At 52.0% G+C, this 13,935-nt stretch overlaps 1 protein-coding gene across 2 annotated transcripts; it reads right to left on the bottom strand.

The window, feature by feature from the left end:
• Nucleotides 1–8,572: 8,572 nt before the first annotated feature.
• ING1 (inhibitor of growth family member 1) lies at nt 8,573–13,926 on the bottom strand. Of its 2 annotated transcripts, none has more exons than XM_070800489.1 (2): nt 13,434–13,926; nt 8,573–9,522 (listed from the first exon to the last, which is right to left on the bottom strand). In XM_070800489.1, the coding sequence occupies exons 1-2, from the start codon at nt 13,567–13,569 to the stop codon at nt 8,822–8,824; spliced, it is 837 nt and encodes a 278-aa protein (XP_070656590.1). In that variant the 5' UTR covers nt 13,570–13,926; the 3' UTR covers nt 8,573–8,821. The 2 variants fall into 2 exon arrangements, with proteins under 2 accessions (XP_070656590.1, XP_070656591.1); XM_070800490.1 differs by lacking the exon at nt 13,434–13,926 and adding an exon at nt 11,846–11,994.
• Between the last annotated feature and the right edge of the window lie 9 nt (nt 13,927–13,935).

The raw sequence follows: 13,935 nt of genomic DNA, 5'->3' as shown, positions 1-13,935 counted from the left end.
CTGGTACCTTGTTTCCTTGTCATTTTATTGATTGACTGACTTTTTACTATGAAACAGCTAATCTCTCTGGAATTTTGTTGTTCAGTCGCTTAGTCGTTGTCTGATTCTTTGTGACCCCATGGACTCTAGCCCACCAGGCTCCTGTCCATGGGATTCTCCAGGCAAGAACACTGGAGAGGGTTGCCATTTCCTTCTCCAGGGGATCTTCCCCACCCAGGGATCGAAACCGCATCTACTCTGTCTCCTGTGGCTCTTGCGTTGCAGGAGGATTCTCTGCCCTCTGAACCACTGGGGAAGCTCAAGGCATGATATGGAATCACCCCTAAAACTATCCCATGACTGTCCTCACACGTCCCACTCTCACCTCTGCCGTGCGCGACTCAGCTAGCTTTTACTCCGACTCAGCTAGCTTTTACTTTTGTTAATATTCTTCATTCTAGAAATAAAGTTTCAAAGTTTGCAAAGTGAAATGCTCACTGCTAGCCTTTGCCTTGAACGATGAGCCAAAGTTCACCCTGCCATGCCTTCAACTGTTATTTCAGGCAGATCGTCATGCCCTGAGAGTATTTCCCTGTTACTCAACTTGGGATTTTTCATATTTATGGAGCCGATCTATGAGGCAAGGAGCCAAAAATATTTTGAAAACCATGTATACTGACCGCAGAATAATGGTAACCCTCACCACCAACTAATTCTCACTTATTTTAAGATACAAATGAACATTTCCATTTGCTGAGCACGTCCCAACTATCAGGGAAAGAACGAAGCCAGATCTGCTGTGGTTGCCATGGAGGCAGCATAATTACCCATTTTAAACATGGCATCTATCAGGGCAAGAAGAACTTTAAAAACGGAAAGGTTTACTCTAAACATAGTACCTGATCATCCAAGCCAGACTCGCAGTAGCTCCGAGTCTAGCACACCATCTGCCCTGTTGGCCATCGCTGATGCCGTGAGGGCCCAACTGTCCCGTCGTGTCTGAGCTGCAGAGAGAAAGCCGTGCTGCCTGCCCTCGACTTCCAGTCCCAGGATTTCCCGAGCCCTCCCTTCTCTCCCACCTCTGTGTAAGGCACAGTCAGTTTCTGTCACTTGCAACCAGGAGATGCTCAAATACAGTCATGGAGGAAATCAAAGTATTTCTCAAGCAATTTGTCATGCAAAATAAAATTTGGAAGACAGTAAATCGTTTCTAAGCATCTTTGTAAATGGAGAAATTGCTAATAAACCCTATGAACAATTATTGATGTTTGTTCTTATGAAATTTTATAACAGAAAATATTGAATGCCTTTGGGTAATCAAAATCTAACCAAATTCAATTTCTCAGATATCCACCATTTAGAAGTATTCTGCATTTCTAATGGCTTATACATTTGTCCTAAAAGTATTTCCTTCACACAAACCAACTGAAATTCCACTTCAGGTATGACTATTATTTAGAAGTTAGAGAAGAAAAATGTCTTGATTTTTGATGTCAGGTCTTAGATTCGTTATTTACTCAACATGTGTTTATTGAAGGCTGATGGCTTCCCGTGAAGAGAGACACCCTGACGGCCCTGCGGGTGAGTCCGGGCCGCCCAGGGACCAGCTGCCTGCAGTCACAGCACGCAGTCTGGTCTAAGCTCTGCCGCTGACTTGCTGAGTCAAGTTGTCACCTGAGCCTCCATTTCCTCTCCTACACACGGAAGGGGCTGAACTAATCTCTGTACGCTCAAATTCAACCAAGAGGTGAGTCAGCAAGAAGGTTACTGGGCTTGAGAGGTGGTGGAAACAAACCCCTATTTCTCTACTTTCTTCTGTTCTGCAAAGAGGAACAGTGATTTCCAGAGAAGCAGCAGCAGGCCTGCTCCTCATGCAGGAGGAGAGAGGACGTGGCCAGTCTGTCCTGAGGCTGCACTTGACTGCTTCCCTGGCGGCTCAGACGTTAAAGCGTCTGTCTACAATGCGGGAGACCCGGGTTTGATCCCTGGGTCGGGAAGATCCCCTGGAGAAGGAACTGGCAATCCACTCCAGTGCTATTGCTTGGAAAATCCCACGGACAGAGGAGCCTGGTAGGCTACGGTCTATGGGGTCACAAAGAGTCGGACACGACTGAGCGACTTCACTTTCACTCCAGCTGTAAGGATCTCAATTTGTTTTCAGAATACATCGGTCGAGTGGAATAACCAACTGACCAAAAACAAGCCTCCGATCGTGATCTGCATGGAGTCGAGCGTTTATGAGGTGCTTGCACACCCCCGGCTGGCCGGTCCTCCCGCCAGGGGAGGAGACACACTGTCACCCTCCTCGGGCTGTCCCTGAGGACGCTGGGCGGAGAAGTGACGGCCCCAAGGTCAGACTGCATGAGGTGAGCTAGCGCAGGCCCAAACCGTCCCCCTCACATCTCAGCTCAGTCCACGACCTCGCCCCGTCTCTGGTGAATTGATTTTTTGTTGTTCGGTCGCTCAGTCGTGTCTGACTCTTTGCAACCCCGTAGACTGCCGCACTCCAGGCTTCCCTGTCCTTTACCATCTCCTGGAGCTTGCTCAGACTCACGTCCATCGAGTCAGTGCTGCCATCCAACCATCCCGTCCTCTGCCGCCCCTTCTCCTTCTGCCCTCCATCTTTCCCAGCATCAGGGTCTTTTCCAGTGAGTTGGCTGTTCCCTTCAGGTGGCCAGAGCACTGGAGCTTCAGCATCCGCCCTTCCAATGAATATTCGGGGTTAATTCCTTTCGGACTGACTGGTTTGAGCTCCTTGCAGTCTAAGGGACCCTCAAGAGTCTTCTCTAGCACCTTCAGTTCCTCGGCACTCAGCCTTCTTTCTGGTCCAGCTCTGCTCCCACTATGGGGTGGGACAGGCACTGGCTGTGACCAGCCAGCTGTCCACCTGGAGGCCAGGCAGTGCAGGGGCTGCGTGTGGTAGCGCAGGGCCTTCCTTCAGGCCCAGGCCCGGCAGTGAGGACCCCAGGCTGACTGCCCGCGCCCTGGGCTCCTGTTCCAGTTGGGGTCCTGGACACGTTCCTTCTGCCTGCTTCTGTCCTCTTGGTTTTGAAGGACAGAAGTGAGATCGAGGCGGCGGCAGCAGCAGCGTCAGGTCCTGACCGCGGGTCCCGCCAGGATGGGGATGGAGGGAAGAGGACTCAGGCTCTGCAGCCCGAGGGGGGACGGGGGCCTCCGAGAATCAGGCCTCACCCGGGGCTGGCACCCTCACCTGCAGCAGGGACACCTTCCAGGCAGGGTCCTTGTGAAGGTCTAAGCAGACAAACACTTAACACCCACCTCCATCGGCGCGTGGCAGGCAGTCCACGGAGGCCGTTCATTTGTCAGCAACACTGACTCACTCTATCTCGAGTGGACCTGCCTAAACAAACACTGTCTTGTTTAACAGAAGACTCAAGTTGAACCAAGTATTAAATTGTGCAAATCAAGATTTAACCTGTTACTCCATTTGCAGTGACTTCAAGTAGGGTTTTTAAAGTGAGAAAGTTATCAACCCTGTTTTTTGAATGAAGTCAGATGATACAATGAATTTGAGGCAGGGACAGAAGAGAGATCTAAGCCTTTTCTTCCTTCCAGGAAAATGACGCATTCGTTGTCATCCTTTTTGGAGGGAGGAGGGGACACAGCAAACTCGTGTTTAGTTTGTGAAGAAAACAACATATAAATATTCTGAAACAAAGACCCTCATTAAAAACTCCCGGAAGTGGGATTCCCTGGCGGTCCCGTGGTTAATACTCACTGCTTCCACTCCGGGGGCTCAGGTCAAACCCTGGTGGGGGAATTAAGATCCCGCATGCCACATGGTATGGCCAAAGAAAAAATCCACCAAACCCAGAGGCTATTTTGAGTCTCGACACACCTCTTTCCTGAGCCAAGGAGGGAGATGAGAGAAAAGCCTCAACTGACTAGCAATTTCTCTGGATTAAACGAACCCAGAAGTCTGGCCCCCAAACTGCCTGAGACCACCTGGGACCAAGACAGAAAGCAGAATGGGTCGAAGGTTGCAAGGGAGGGCGACAGGGCATTTCCATAAGCCTCGTTGCATGTGTGCCAGCAACCGCTGAGTCATAAATCACCTCCGACAGGACCACGGAGAAAAGCCAGGCCTCTGGCAGGGGCACGTTGTCTTCAAACGTGCAAAGACAGAATGTTCGCAACTTGCTTCCTGAAAGGTTCAGTACCTTAATACACGTGGCCTGGAACACGATATGGACACGAGATGCGAAAGGAAATTTCACGCAAATGCCTATTCTTTCTAAAATAAGCATATAGTAAAAAAATAAATAAAAAATAGTGAAAACAGTGGGTTTTGCTTTGGTAAACGCTTTGTTACTTCAGCAAGCGCACCCGTGGATGGCTGCGGCCACCGAGCCACCTTCACGCCCAGGTCGCTGGAGGGCGGCCCGAGGGGCCTGTCGCTGCGGCGTTCCTTCGCAGGACCCCGGGCGCACCCTCCTCCGAGCCCTCGCCCAGAAACACCGTGGGGTGGCTGCCCAGTGTGCGGTGACTAACTGAATGGGCCAAGTTGCCTTGTCCTGTTTTGTGCTGGGCGTCCTTTGCATTAGCCGAGTAACGGCGTTGTGATAGTTTCAGAACAGCGAAGGGATCCAGCCACATACATGCACATATCCATTCTCCCCCCAGATCCCCTCCCATCCAGGTTTCCACAGACACTGAGCAGAGTTCCACGTGCTGTGATGCATGTGCGCTAAGTCGCTTCAGTCCTGTCCGACCCTTTGCGACTCCATGGACTTTGGCCCACCCAGGCTCCTCGGTCCACGGGATTCTCCAGGCAAGAACACCGGGGTGGGCTGCCATGCTCTCCTCCAGGGAACCTTCCCAACACAGGGATTGAACCTGTGTCTCTTCCATCTCCTGCACTGGCCAGCGGGCTCTTTACCATTAGCGCCATCCACGTGCTGTGCAGCGGGTTAAGTTTAACACAAAGATAATCAAGTAGGTTCTAATGGAAACGTCTGCATCGTAATGACTTGGCTATTAAACAAAAGCAACTGGGGGTTAGCAGAGGTGGCGGGGTGGCACATGAAATGGGTGAGGAGGGTCTAAAAGTACAAACTTGCAGGTAGAGATAAGTCACAGGATACACGGTAAGGCCCGGCGCCTGCAGCTAACTGTGCCGTACTGCACATCTGAAAGTTAAGAAAATAAATCTTCCAAGTCCTGATTACAAGATTAAAAAGATTTTGTAACTGCATGGTGACAGACGTCAGCTAGACGCAGCAGTGATCGTTTTGCAATATACACAAATATCAAATCACTGTGAGGTACACCCGAGACATCATTAACATGTTATATCAATTGTACCTCAGCAAAAATTTTCAGATTAAAAAAAAAAAGCAAGTAAATAAAAGCAACTGTTCTCCACCAGGTAGCTTCACTAACCTCTATAGGAAGAATTCAGGCCCGTTTCCAGTGCTCCCCTAGGGTTCCCTGGACCTTTATCATGACCTAAAGCCTAAATCTTGATGTTCTAAGCACTTGTTGTTCTATTGCTAAGTCGTGTCCGACTCTTTGCCACCCCATGAACTGCAGTACGCCAGGTTTCCCTGTCCTTCACCGTCTCCTGAAGTTCAGATCTAGACAGCGCATTAGAAATCAGAGACATTTGTTTGCTGACAAAGGTCTGTATAGTCAAAGCTATGGTTTGTCCAGTAGTCATGTATGGATGTGAGAGCTGGACCGGAAAGAAGTACTTACCTGTGACTTTTTACCCAGTGTCCACTGGAATTAACCAAACTGATTTAAAAGCGAAGTCCGCTGCCTCTGCCTCTGTGACATTCCACTTTCTAAGAAGAAAACACGGCTAGCCGTTGGTCCTTACGGGAAACTTCATTAAGGCACGAGCAGAAGCCCCAGCGTCAGATTACCCTGAGGCCAGCGTCCTACTCACCGCAGCTCGTTCTCAGAACCACCCCATGAGAAACATATGGCTGAGCCCTGAATACCCAGAGCTAGGGGTGCTGAGTCCCGTCAGTGGGAAACCCGAGTATACCTGAGTCAGGTCCCCACCCCCGTATCCAGGGCTGAGTCCATAGACTTAACAACTGCACGTCCGTCATGCGCTGCTGGAGTATTTCCCTCCGAAAAGAACCCACGTGTAAGTGGGCTCACGCGGGTCAAACCAGTGTTGTTCGAGGGTGAGCTGTATTTTAACAGGGAAGAACCATGGATCTAGATTTAGGCAATTTATTCAAGACCTAAGCCCTAAAGGAAATCAAGCCTGAATACTCACTGGAAGGACTGACGCTGAAGTTGAAGTTCCAATACTTTGGCCACCTGATGCAAAAAGCCAGCTCACTGGAAAAGACCCTAATGCTGGGCAAGATTGAAGGCAGAAGAGGGTGACAGGGGATGAGGTGGTTGGATGGCATCACTGATTCAACAGACATGAGTTTAAGACAACTCCAGAAGACAGTGAAGGATGGGGAAGCCTGGTGTGCTGCAGTCCATGGGGTTACAGAGTCAGGCACAATCTTAGTGACTGGAAAACGACAAGCCCTAAGGGGGAAAGATGGGGCTCAAACACTCCCAGGTGTGGCCCTGGGTGTGTCTCTCCAGGAGAGCCGTCTACACTGAACCTGAAAAAATGGGAAGAAATCCCGTATTAGCAGATATGCTATTCAATATGCACTTTTATAGCAACTTCCATTATCAGCTATAACTAAAAGTAGAAAACCAACAGATAGAATTGTTTTAAATAATAATTTATATAAGCACAGATTTGTTTAAACCGCTTTTCTTGCCATTGGATTGTTATTATTTCACTTATTTGTATCTAGCAACCTTCCTATTTTATATTTGTCTACATGCACGCGTGCGTGCTCATTCGCTAGGTCGTGTCCGACTTTTTGCAGCCCCATGGACTGTAGCCTGCCAGGCTCCTCTGTCCATGAGATTTCTTAGGCAAGAATACTGGAGTGGGTTGCCATTTCCTCCTCGAGATCTTCCTGACCCAGGGATCGAACCCACGTCTCCTGTGTCTCTTGCATTGACAGGAGAATCTTTACCACTGAGCCACTGGGGAAGCCCATTTGTCTAGGTAAAGCTTATCAAACTTAAACACTTAAGATTCTTAAATGTTTAAGAGTTTTGCTGGAAAGCAAATACCTATTTGTAGACATTGACATGCAAAAAGTTCACGTTCTAATGTATGATCAGTTACAACGCCCGTGTCTTTACCAAACAGTGCTCCGTACTAGCAATTCACTGTCAAAATTAGGGAATTACGTCGGGCACAAAAAAAGTTCTCATTAACTGTTTACCAGATGAAGGTAACAGTCAGAAAACAGACTCATGGTTTCATGTGTAGTGAACATCTGCTACAGGCGTCCCCAGATGCCCCAGGGGCCCAATCTCCCCTGTGGCGCCTTCAGAGCCAGCAGACCCTGGAGAGAAACGACCCTCGGCCACGCGGGGTTAAAGGCAACCACGTTATCACTCAGAGCTCAAAGTCCCACTGACCACGCAGTATGTGGGCAGTGAAGGACGCTGATGATCGCGCTGGCTGTCAGTCTATATCCAACGTCAGCTTCGACGGGGCCAGAAATGAATTCAGCTGTGTGGGTCCTGAACCGCTCGACTCTGACGCTGGACAAACGCGGCCACACACGTGTTAGCAAATGAGCCTGGCTGTGCCCATAAACTTTATTTCTGGACACTAACACGTGAATGTCATATAATTTTCATATGTCATGAAATAGTTTCCTTATGTTGACTTTTTTAACCCATTTAACAATCTGAAGATCATCCTTGGCTCACACACCATACAAGAGCAGGTGGTGGGCGGCATTTGGTCTGTGGGCAGTCATTTCCCAACTCCTGGTCTAAACATACACTCCTATTTTAACACTTATTATTTTCCTGGCAATTAGGGTAACTTCTACTTGATTAAGTGAGAACAATAATACAAAATTTTCTTAAGGCTTTGTCTATACTGCTGGTGTACACGTTTTTAAGACAAAAATGTAACACGTACTTATGTCAAGATTAAATATACTGGCAGGTGAACAACTGGCCACGTCGCATGTGCCTCCTGACGCCACGTCTGCAGCGGGCTCCTGCATGTGCTGGCATCTGGCTGCACTTCTGATTACAACACAGGAAGTGCCAGGTCCCCCTGCAAACCTCATCGGTACCACTCCTGTAAGTTAGAGACAGCTACCCTGGGATCTGCCATAGCAAAAGCGTGCTCTGAAGCTGGACCTCTCCGGTTTGGTTCAGGAACAAACGTACGCAGTCATTTAAAAATGGCCATTTGGGGGATGGGCCAGGATATAAAATGTTTGTCTGGTAAAATTAACCATTTGGTGTTTTCAAAAAACAATTTTCAAGCGTTAAAACTTGTCTATTGAATTGTTCCATGGATACACACTATTACAGTGAGAAACAAACTGGCCACAGGCCGTGTTTTTAGCAACTTGGCTAATTTTTTTAAAACAATGTGTTCATGAAGTAGTCACATTTTTATTCAAATAGAACAGTGGCGAGATGGACTCTTTTCTTCCCACATCTAATGCGTGAGGTTGCTGCCAAGACGCCCCAACCCCCAACAACAAAAAAATCAGAGACTGACTTGGGTGTTTCATTCAAACCTATATTTGCAGTTTCTCAAACGCTGATCCACAGACCACTTTCCTCTTACACGTGGGACAGCACGTGCACCACCGTGGGTGGTGGGTGCACCACCGGGACAGCAGAGACGCCCGGCGCCCGAGCGAGGGCAGCTCCTCCTCCGTCCACAGGTGCGTCCCTGCGCCCGCCCGCCCGGTGGCGACGCAATAAATACGCGGCTTGCGGCCGCCTGGGTCCGGCAGGCCCGCCACTACCTGTTGTAGGCCCGCTCCCGTTTGGACTTCTCCAGGGCCTTGTCCATGGTCTTCTCGCTCTCGCCCCGGCACTTGGGGCAGTACCACTTGCCCTTGGGCTTGTGGCTCAGCCCCACGCAGGAGAAGTGGAACCACTCGATGGGGCACTCGTCGTTGTCGCAGCCAATCATCTCCCCGTAGGAGACCTGGTTGCACAGACAGTACGTGGGCTCGTTCGGGTCGATGGGCAGGTCCGCGGGCGACGCCTCCCTCTCCGCTTTGGCCTTGGAGCGCTTCTTCTTCTTGGAGGCCTTGGCCTTCTTCTCCTTGGGCGTGCCCGAGGTGACGTCATCGTGGTCGTGATTATTGGCGGCGTTCTCCCGGTTCTCGTTGTTGCGCTGCCGCCGGGACCTCTTGTTGTTGGGCTTCTCCGCCTGGGCGATCGCCTCGCTTTTGGACTTGTCCTGGCCGGCTTTGCTGTGGCCCGTGGCGTCAGCGGCCTCCTGGTGGGCCTCCAGCAGCTCCACGTGGCTGTCCACCTGCCGGGCCCGGTTCTCCACCAGCTCCACCATCTGACTCACAAGCTGGATCTTCTCGTCGCCCAGCTCCTGGCTGCGGATCAGCGCGCGCTGGATGCAGTGCAGGGCTCTCCGCTTCTGGGCGCCGTCCGCCTCCCGCTTGAACCTCTCGTAGTACTCGTCCAGTTCCTTCAGGATCTCTGCCAAGGGGAAAACAAGCGTGAGACCCCGCCAAACACAGTCTCCGACCCATAAGACCGTGGCGGTCAGGGACCACAACGATCAACGCAAGGCTTCCTAGTACGAAAAATCTGTAACACCTAGGCCTTTCTAACAGGCTTCTTACCCCTGTTACAAAAAGAAAAAAAGTCTCTGGGACTAAATACTAACGTTAACACGGTTCCCATTTATCAAAGTGCACCCCAAAGCTTCCCAAGGGACTCTGTGTGCACTCAGAGCACGGGTAACCAAAACTCCCTGGACAAGCGGCCATGGGGGAGAGTTCAAGTTTAGGCGAGGTATTGAGGCCCAAGCTTTTATTTTCTGTAAAATTAAAGATTATGTCCGATATTTCCATTGTTTTTATCCAAGCATTTTGGGAACATTTTAAAGGCTGTTATTCTCTTTATTTTAGCGCACCAACATCTAGAAGCTACTATTAGAGAGATTATATAAATACTACTCAGCGGCCCACAGCCTCAGTTTACTTGCCACATCATTGCATCACAGCATGCACTGGAGTATCTCTGTTATCACCCTGTTACTGAAAACAAGAATGGTCTGTAAGGAGGAGCCAGACAAGGGCAGCCCTGCTTGGACACAAAGGTAACAGATTTCACTTTTCCCTTTACTGCTTAGAGCAATAACATTTGTATCTATAAAAGACAACAGATTTTAAAACAAACAAAACTCCCTCCTACTAAATGTTAACCTATTTGGACAGGTTAGAAAACAGTATACCTGCTTTTAAAATGTAATTTGGCGAGTGGAACTAGGCAATTTCTCAGGAAATAAAAACTGTTAGATAAATCTGACTGAAACAAGGAAAGTAAATATTCTTGCCAAAACTCTACTTAAATACACAGAAATTCCCAGACTTATTTTCCCTAAACAGTAATCATTAAACAGTATCAGATTTTACTCCTGAAAACCCTTTGCAGTCTCTTAAGATAAGGCAATTCAACTCTCCAGCTAGGAAGTTGGGGAGGATGTGGGTAGAGGGTGTATAAAACGTGACATGACCACTTCCAGATGTTATCTCCAATTAGTTATAAGGCACACACCTAACACCAGGGTATAAACATATGAACTTAGGCCCACACGACTTAAGCACAGGTTATTTTCCAGGCTATATTCTTCAGACTGCCTTCTCCTAGAAAGGAGGAATGCCAGAGTCTCAGGGGCTCTTGGAGTAAGTAATCCTGAACATAAGCAGCTCTGTTCAACTTTTCCAAGTTCTATCTCATAGGTGTTAAAATATGAGTTTCTGCCATTTATTTTTAAGTGATTACACTACAAAACTGTATCACTTGGTTTAATCAGTAACCCAAATTTCTGAAGACAATGTTAGCATTTCATTGGAAAGACACCAATTCCATCATATCACTAACTTGAAAGTTAATAGCATACAGCTTTTTTCACATCACAACCAAGCTCACAGCCCTATAAAGCCTTACTGTGGGAAAGAAACAAACATCCCATCAGAAAATCACCAAGAAATAATTCTGTTACCTACACAACAGCATACCTTTCTTCAGTGCCCCAAGCAAAGCACTCTCATCAACAAAACCACTGAAGTTCAAATATCTGTAAACAAGAACCCTGGTGCTAACTAGGGAGGCATCCTGGTCTCTTTAGCTCCATCAGCTCCAACTGCTGCTAACCCTTTTTTCTAAAAAGGCTCCACACACCAGCACCCTGTGAAAGTAATCTTAAAAGATTAATGGAGACTGCAGCAAAGTTTAATCTCATCTGTCCGATGATTAGAAGTGTATTTTAATTCTACATAGGGATGGCACCAAAGTTCTATTAGGAAGCCCTCTTCCTTGGGGGTGCATCAGCATTTAAAAAAAAAATAACATTTTAAAAATAACTGGAAAATATTTCAAATTGAAAATAACCTCAAATATCACTGGCAAACGAATTACAACCCATCCTCATGAATTAATGTCCCATTGAAAATAAGCGAATACTGTTAATCAAAGCTTGACTTGCAACTGAGAAGTTAAGAATGGAGCCTTAACTTCTAGACTAGACTGCGCTGCAAATCTCGGCGTTTACAGTAAATCCCAACCGAATGAGTTATGACCACTATATGCCGGGTGACGAGGCTCCCTCGGGGCCCCGCCGGGGTGTCGGTGGGGCTGGTCTTCTCCCGTGGAGCCGGACACGCGCAAAGCGGCTGTCACCCCGGCTCTGAGACGGTAAACAGGCAGTCTTCAATCTCCGTCTCCGAGCGCAGCGCACACCACCCGCGTTCCGCGCCCGGGGCACCGACCCACCCACCAGGCCGGGGTCACTCACGGCGCCGCCGCTCCCGCGGGCCCCAAGGGCCCGGCGGGAGGCCCGACTGCACCCTCGCCGGCCCGGCGGCACGGACGCCGGTCTCCCGCTGTCCCCCGGGTGCCGCCATTGCTCCGCGGAGGAAATGACCCGCTCCCGTCCTTGGGGGGGCGGGGTGGGGGCGGGGCCGAGCCGGACCCCCACCAGTGGAGAGGCGGCCAGCGGGCGGCGCGCCCCGCCCCTGGAGCCACTGCCTATAAGGATCGCCGGGCCGGAGGGCGGGGGCCAAGCGGGTCACCAATCACGACGCAGGAAGGGAGGACACAGCCCGCCCCAGCCGTAGCAATGGCCAATGTGAGGCCGGAGGCCGGGCGACCCGAAGACATTCGAATCGACTCGACCTCCTCCCTCCTGCCCGCCCCTCTACGCAAGGGAAAAAGAAGGCGGCGGAAACAGAGCCATGCCACTCACAGTGCAAGGCCCGCCCCCATCCGGCCCAGGAACCAATGGCTCAGCGACGGACTGATAAGGACATTCCATGGGAGATACCGAGTCCAATCACAGGAGGCCGAGGCGGAACGATCGCAATATGCTAATCGGGCGCCTATATAAGTCGCCGCGAAGGCGAGCTTTAGGCAGAGCGCGCAGGGGCGCCTTGCCGTACGGGCTCTCGGTTCGTTGTGGGGCTCTTCCTGGCTGTCCACCTCCCCCCGCTCTTCCGTTTCCCTGCTGCGCAGCCCTGTAAACATTAGTAAACTCCGAGGGACTGTCCACGGCACAGACACAGCCCCCAGCGCCGTGCCTGACCGGGCAGCAAAGTTTCCCCAGCGGCCGACAATTCCCCGCGGACCCGACCCCTGCGTCTCTCGGGCAGTCTGGGCGGCGGGGGCTGCAGAGGACGATGCACAGATCCCCTCCCCTGCCAGGTCCCTCTCCAAACCGAAGGTACCTGCCTGCGCCCCCCGAGCGCAGCACGGATGGGCGACTTCCTCGCCCCATCCTCCCTCCCCTCCCTTCCCACGGCACACACGGAATAAAGCCCTGGCCCTCCGCAGGCTACACCCGGCCGCGGCGCCCCTCACTCGGTGTCCGGCGCCGTGCGAGGGCCGGGGGCTGGGTGGGGGCGACTGGGGCCGCACCACGCGGAGTAAGGACCCCGGACTTTACGTAACACTCAGATTCGGGACTGGGTGGAGGTGGTTCCGGGGACCCCTTGCCCTCTGCGCCCTCCCGTCAGCCTGCGCGCAGCCCCGTCCCCGCGCCCCTCAGCCTGACGACCGCGGCACAGCCCTCCCCAGGCGCCGTGGCCTGCGCCCCCTGCGCCCCCTCCCCCGCAGCACCCCGCCTCGTCACTTCACTACAAAGAGCGCTTTGCTCGCGCAGCCTGGCATCAAGACCTCTCTCGTTCCTCCTTCCTCCTCCGTGCCCGGGCTTCGCGCACAAGGACCTTGGCAAATCAAAGACGCCCCAGACCTTTTGTTTCTGCCCGGCAAGGGCCCCGCCGCGGGCTCGCGGCTCTCCAAGAGGGGAAGCAGGACGGCCCGGCCCCGCGGCGCGCCGCCACCGGCGGGGATGGAGCAGCCGCCCCCGCCCATCCATCCCGCCGTACCTTGGTATTTCGCGTCGATCTCCCGCATCAGAGAGACGTTTCTCTGCAGATCAAAAGGCAGAGACTCGATGGAGTCCAGGTAGTCCTCCACGTAGTTCACCAGGTGGATCTGCTCCCCGTTGGCAGGGCTCAACATGGTTCACCGCGGTCCCCGGCGACTCCGCGCGGCTTTCCGCTTCCTCCGGCCCCCGCCCCCTCGGAGCCCGGCGCTGCAAAATGCAAGGCTCCCGCCCGCCGGCGCGCCCCCCCCCCGACTCCAGCCGGCCCCGCGCCGCTACATCTGCGAGCCGCGCCGCCTGGGCCCGGGGACCGGCTCCTGGCGGGCCGGGCCGGCGCTCGGCGGCCTCGGGCGCGGGGCGGGCACGGGCGGGCGTGCGGGCGCGCACCCCGGCGCCGGGGCCGGGGCCGGGGCCGAGCGAGCGCGGGAAGGGGCGCGCGCCGCCCGCCGCGCCGCACTTGTCCAACGTGGAAAACCCAAATACCAGTTTCAAACACTTGGGAA

The sequence above is a fragment of the Bos indicus genome, chromosome 12, assembly GCF_029378745.1.
Source record: "Bos indicus isolate NIAB-ARS_2022 breed Sahiwal x Tharparkar chromosome 12, NIAB-ARS_B.indTharparkar_mat_pri_1.0, whole genome shotgun sequence".
NCBI classification, from domain to species: domain Eukaryota; kingdom Metazoa; phylum Chordata; class Mammalia; order Artiodactyla; family Bovidae; genus Bos; species Bos indicus.
This window is presented reverse-complemented; position numbering and strand designations above follow the sequence as displayed.

What these genes read in the sequence shown, in the direction of transcription:
- ING1 (XM_070800489.1), bottom strand. Translation starts at nt 13,569, where the DNA reads ATGTTGAGCCCTGCCAACGGGGAGCAGATCCACCTGGTGAACTACGTG. An exon ending in GATCGACGCGAAATACCAAG is followed by an intron (nt 9,523 to 13,433) that starts GTACGGCGGGAT and finishes TCCCCTTGGCAG; the next exon opens with AGATCCTGAAGGAACTGGAC.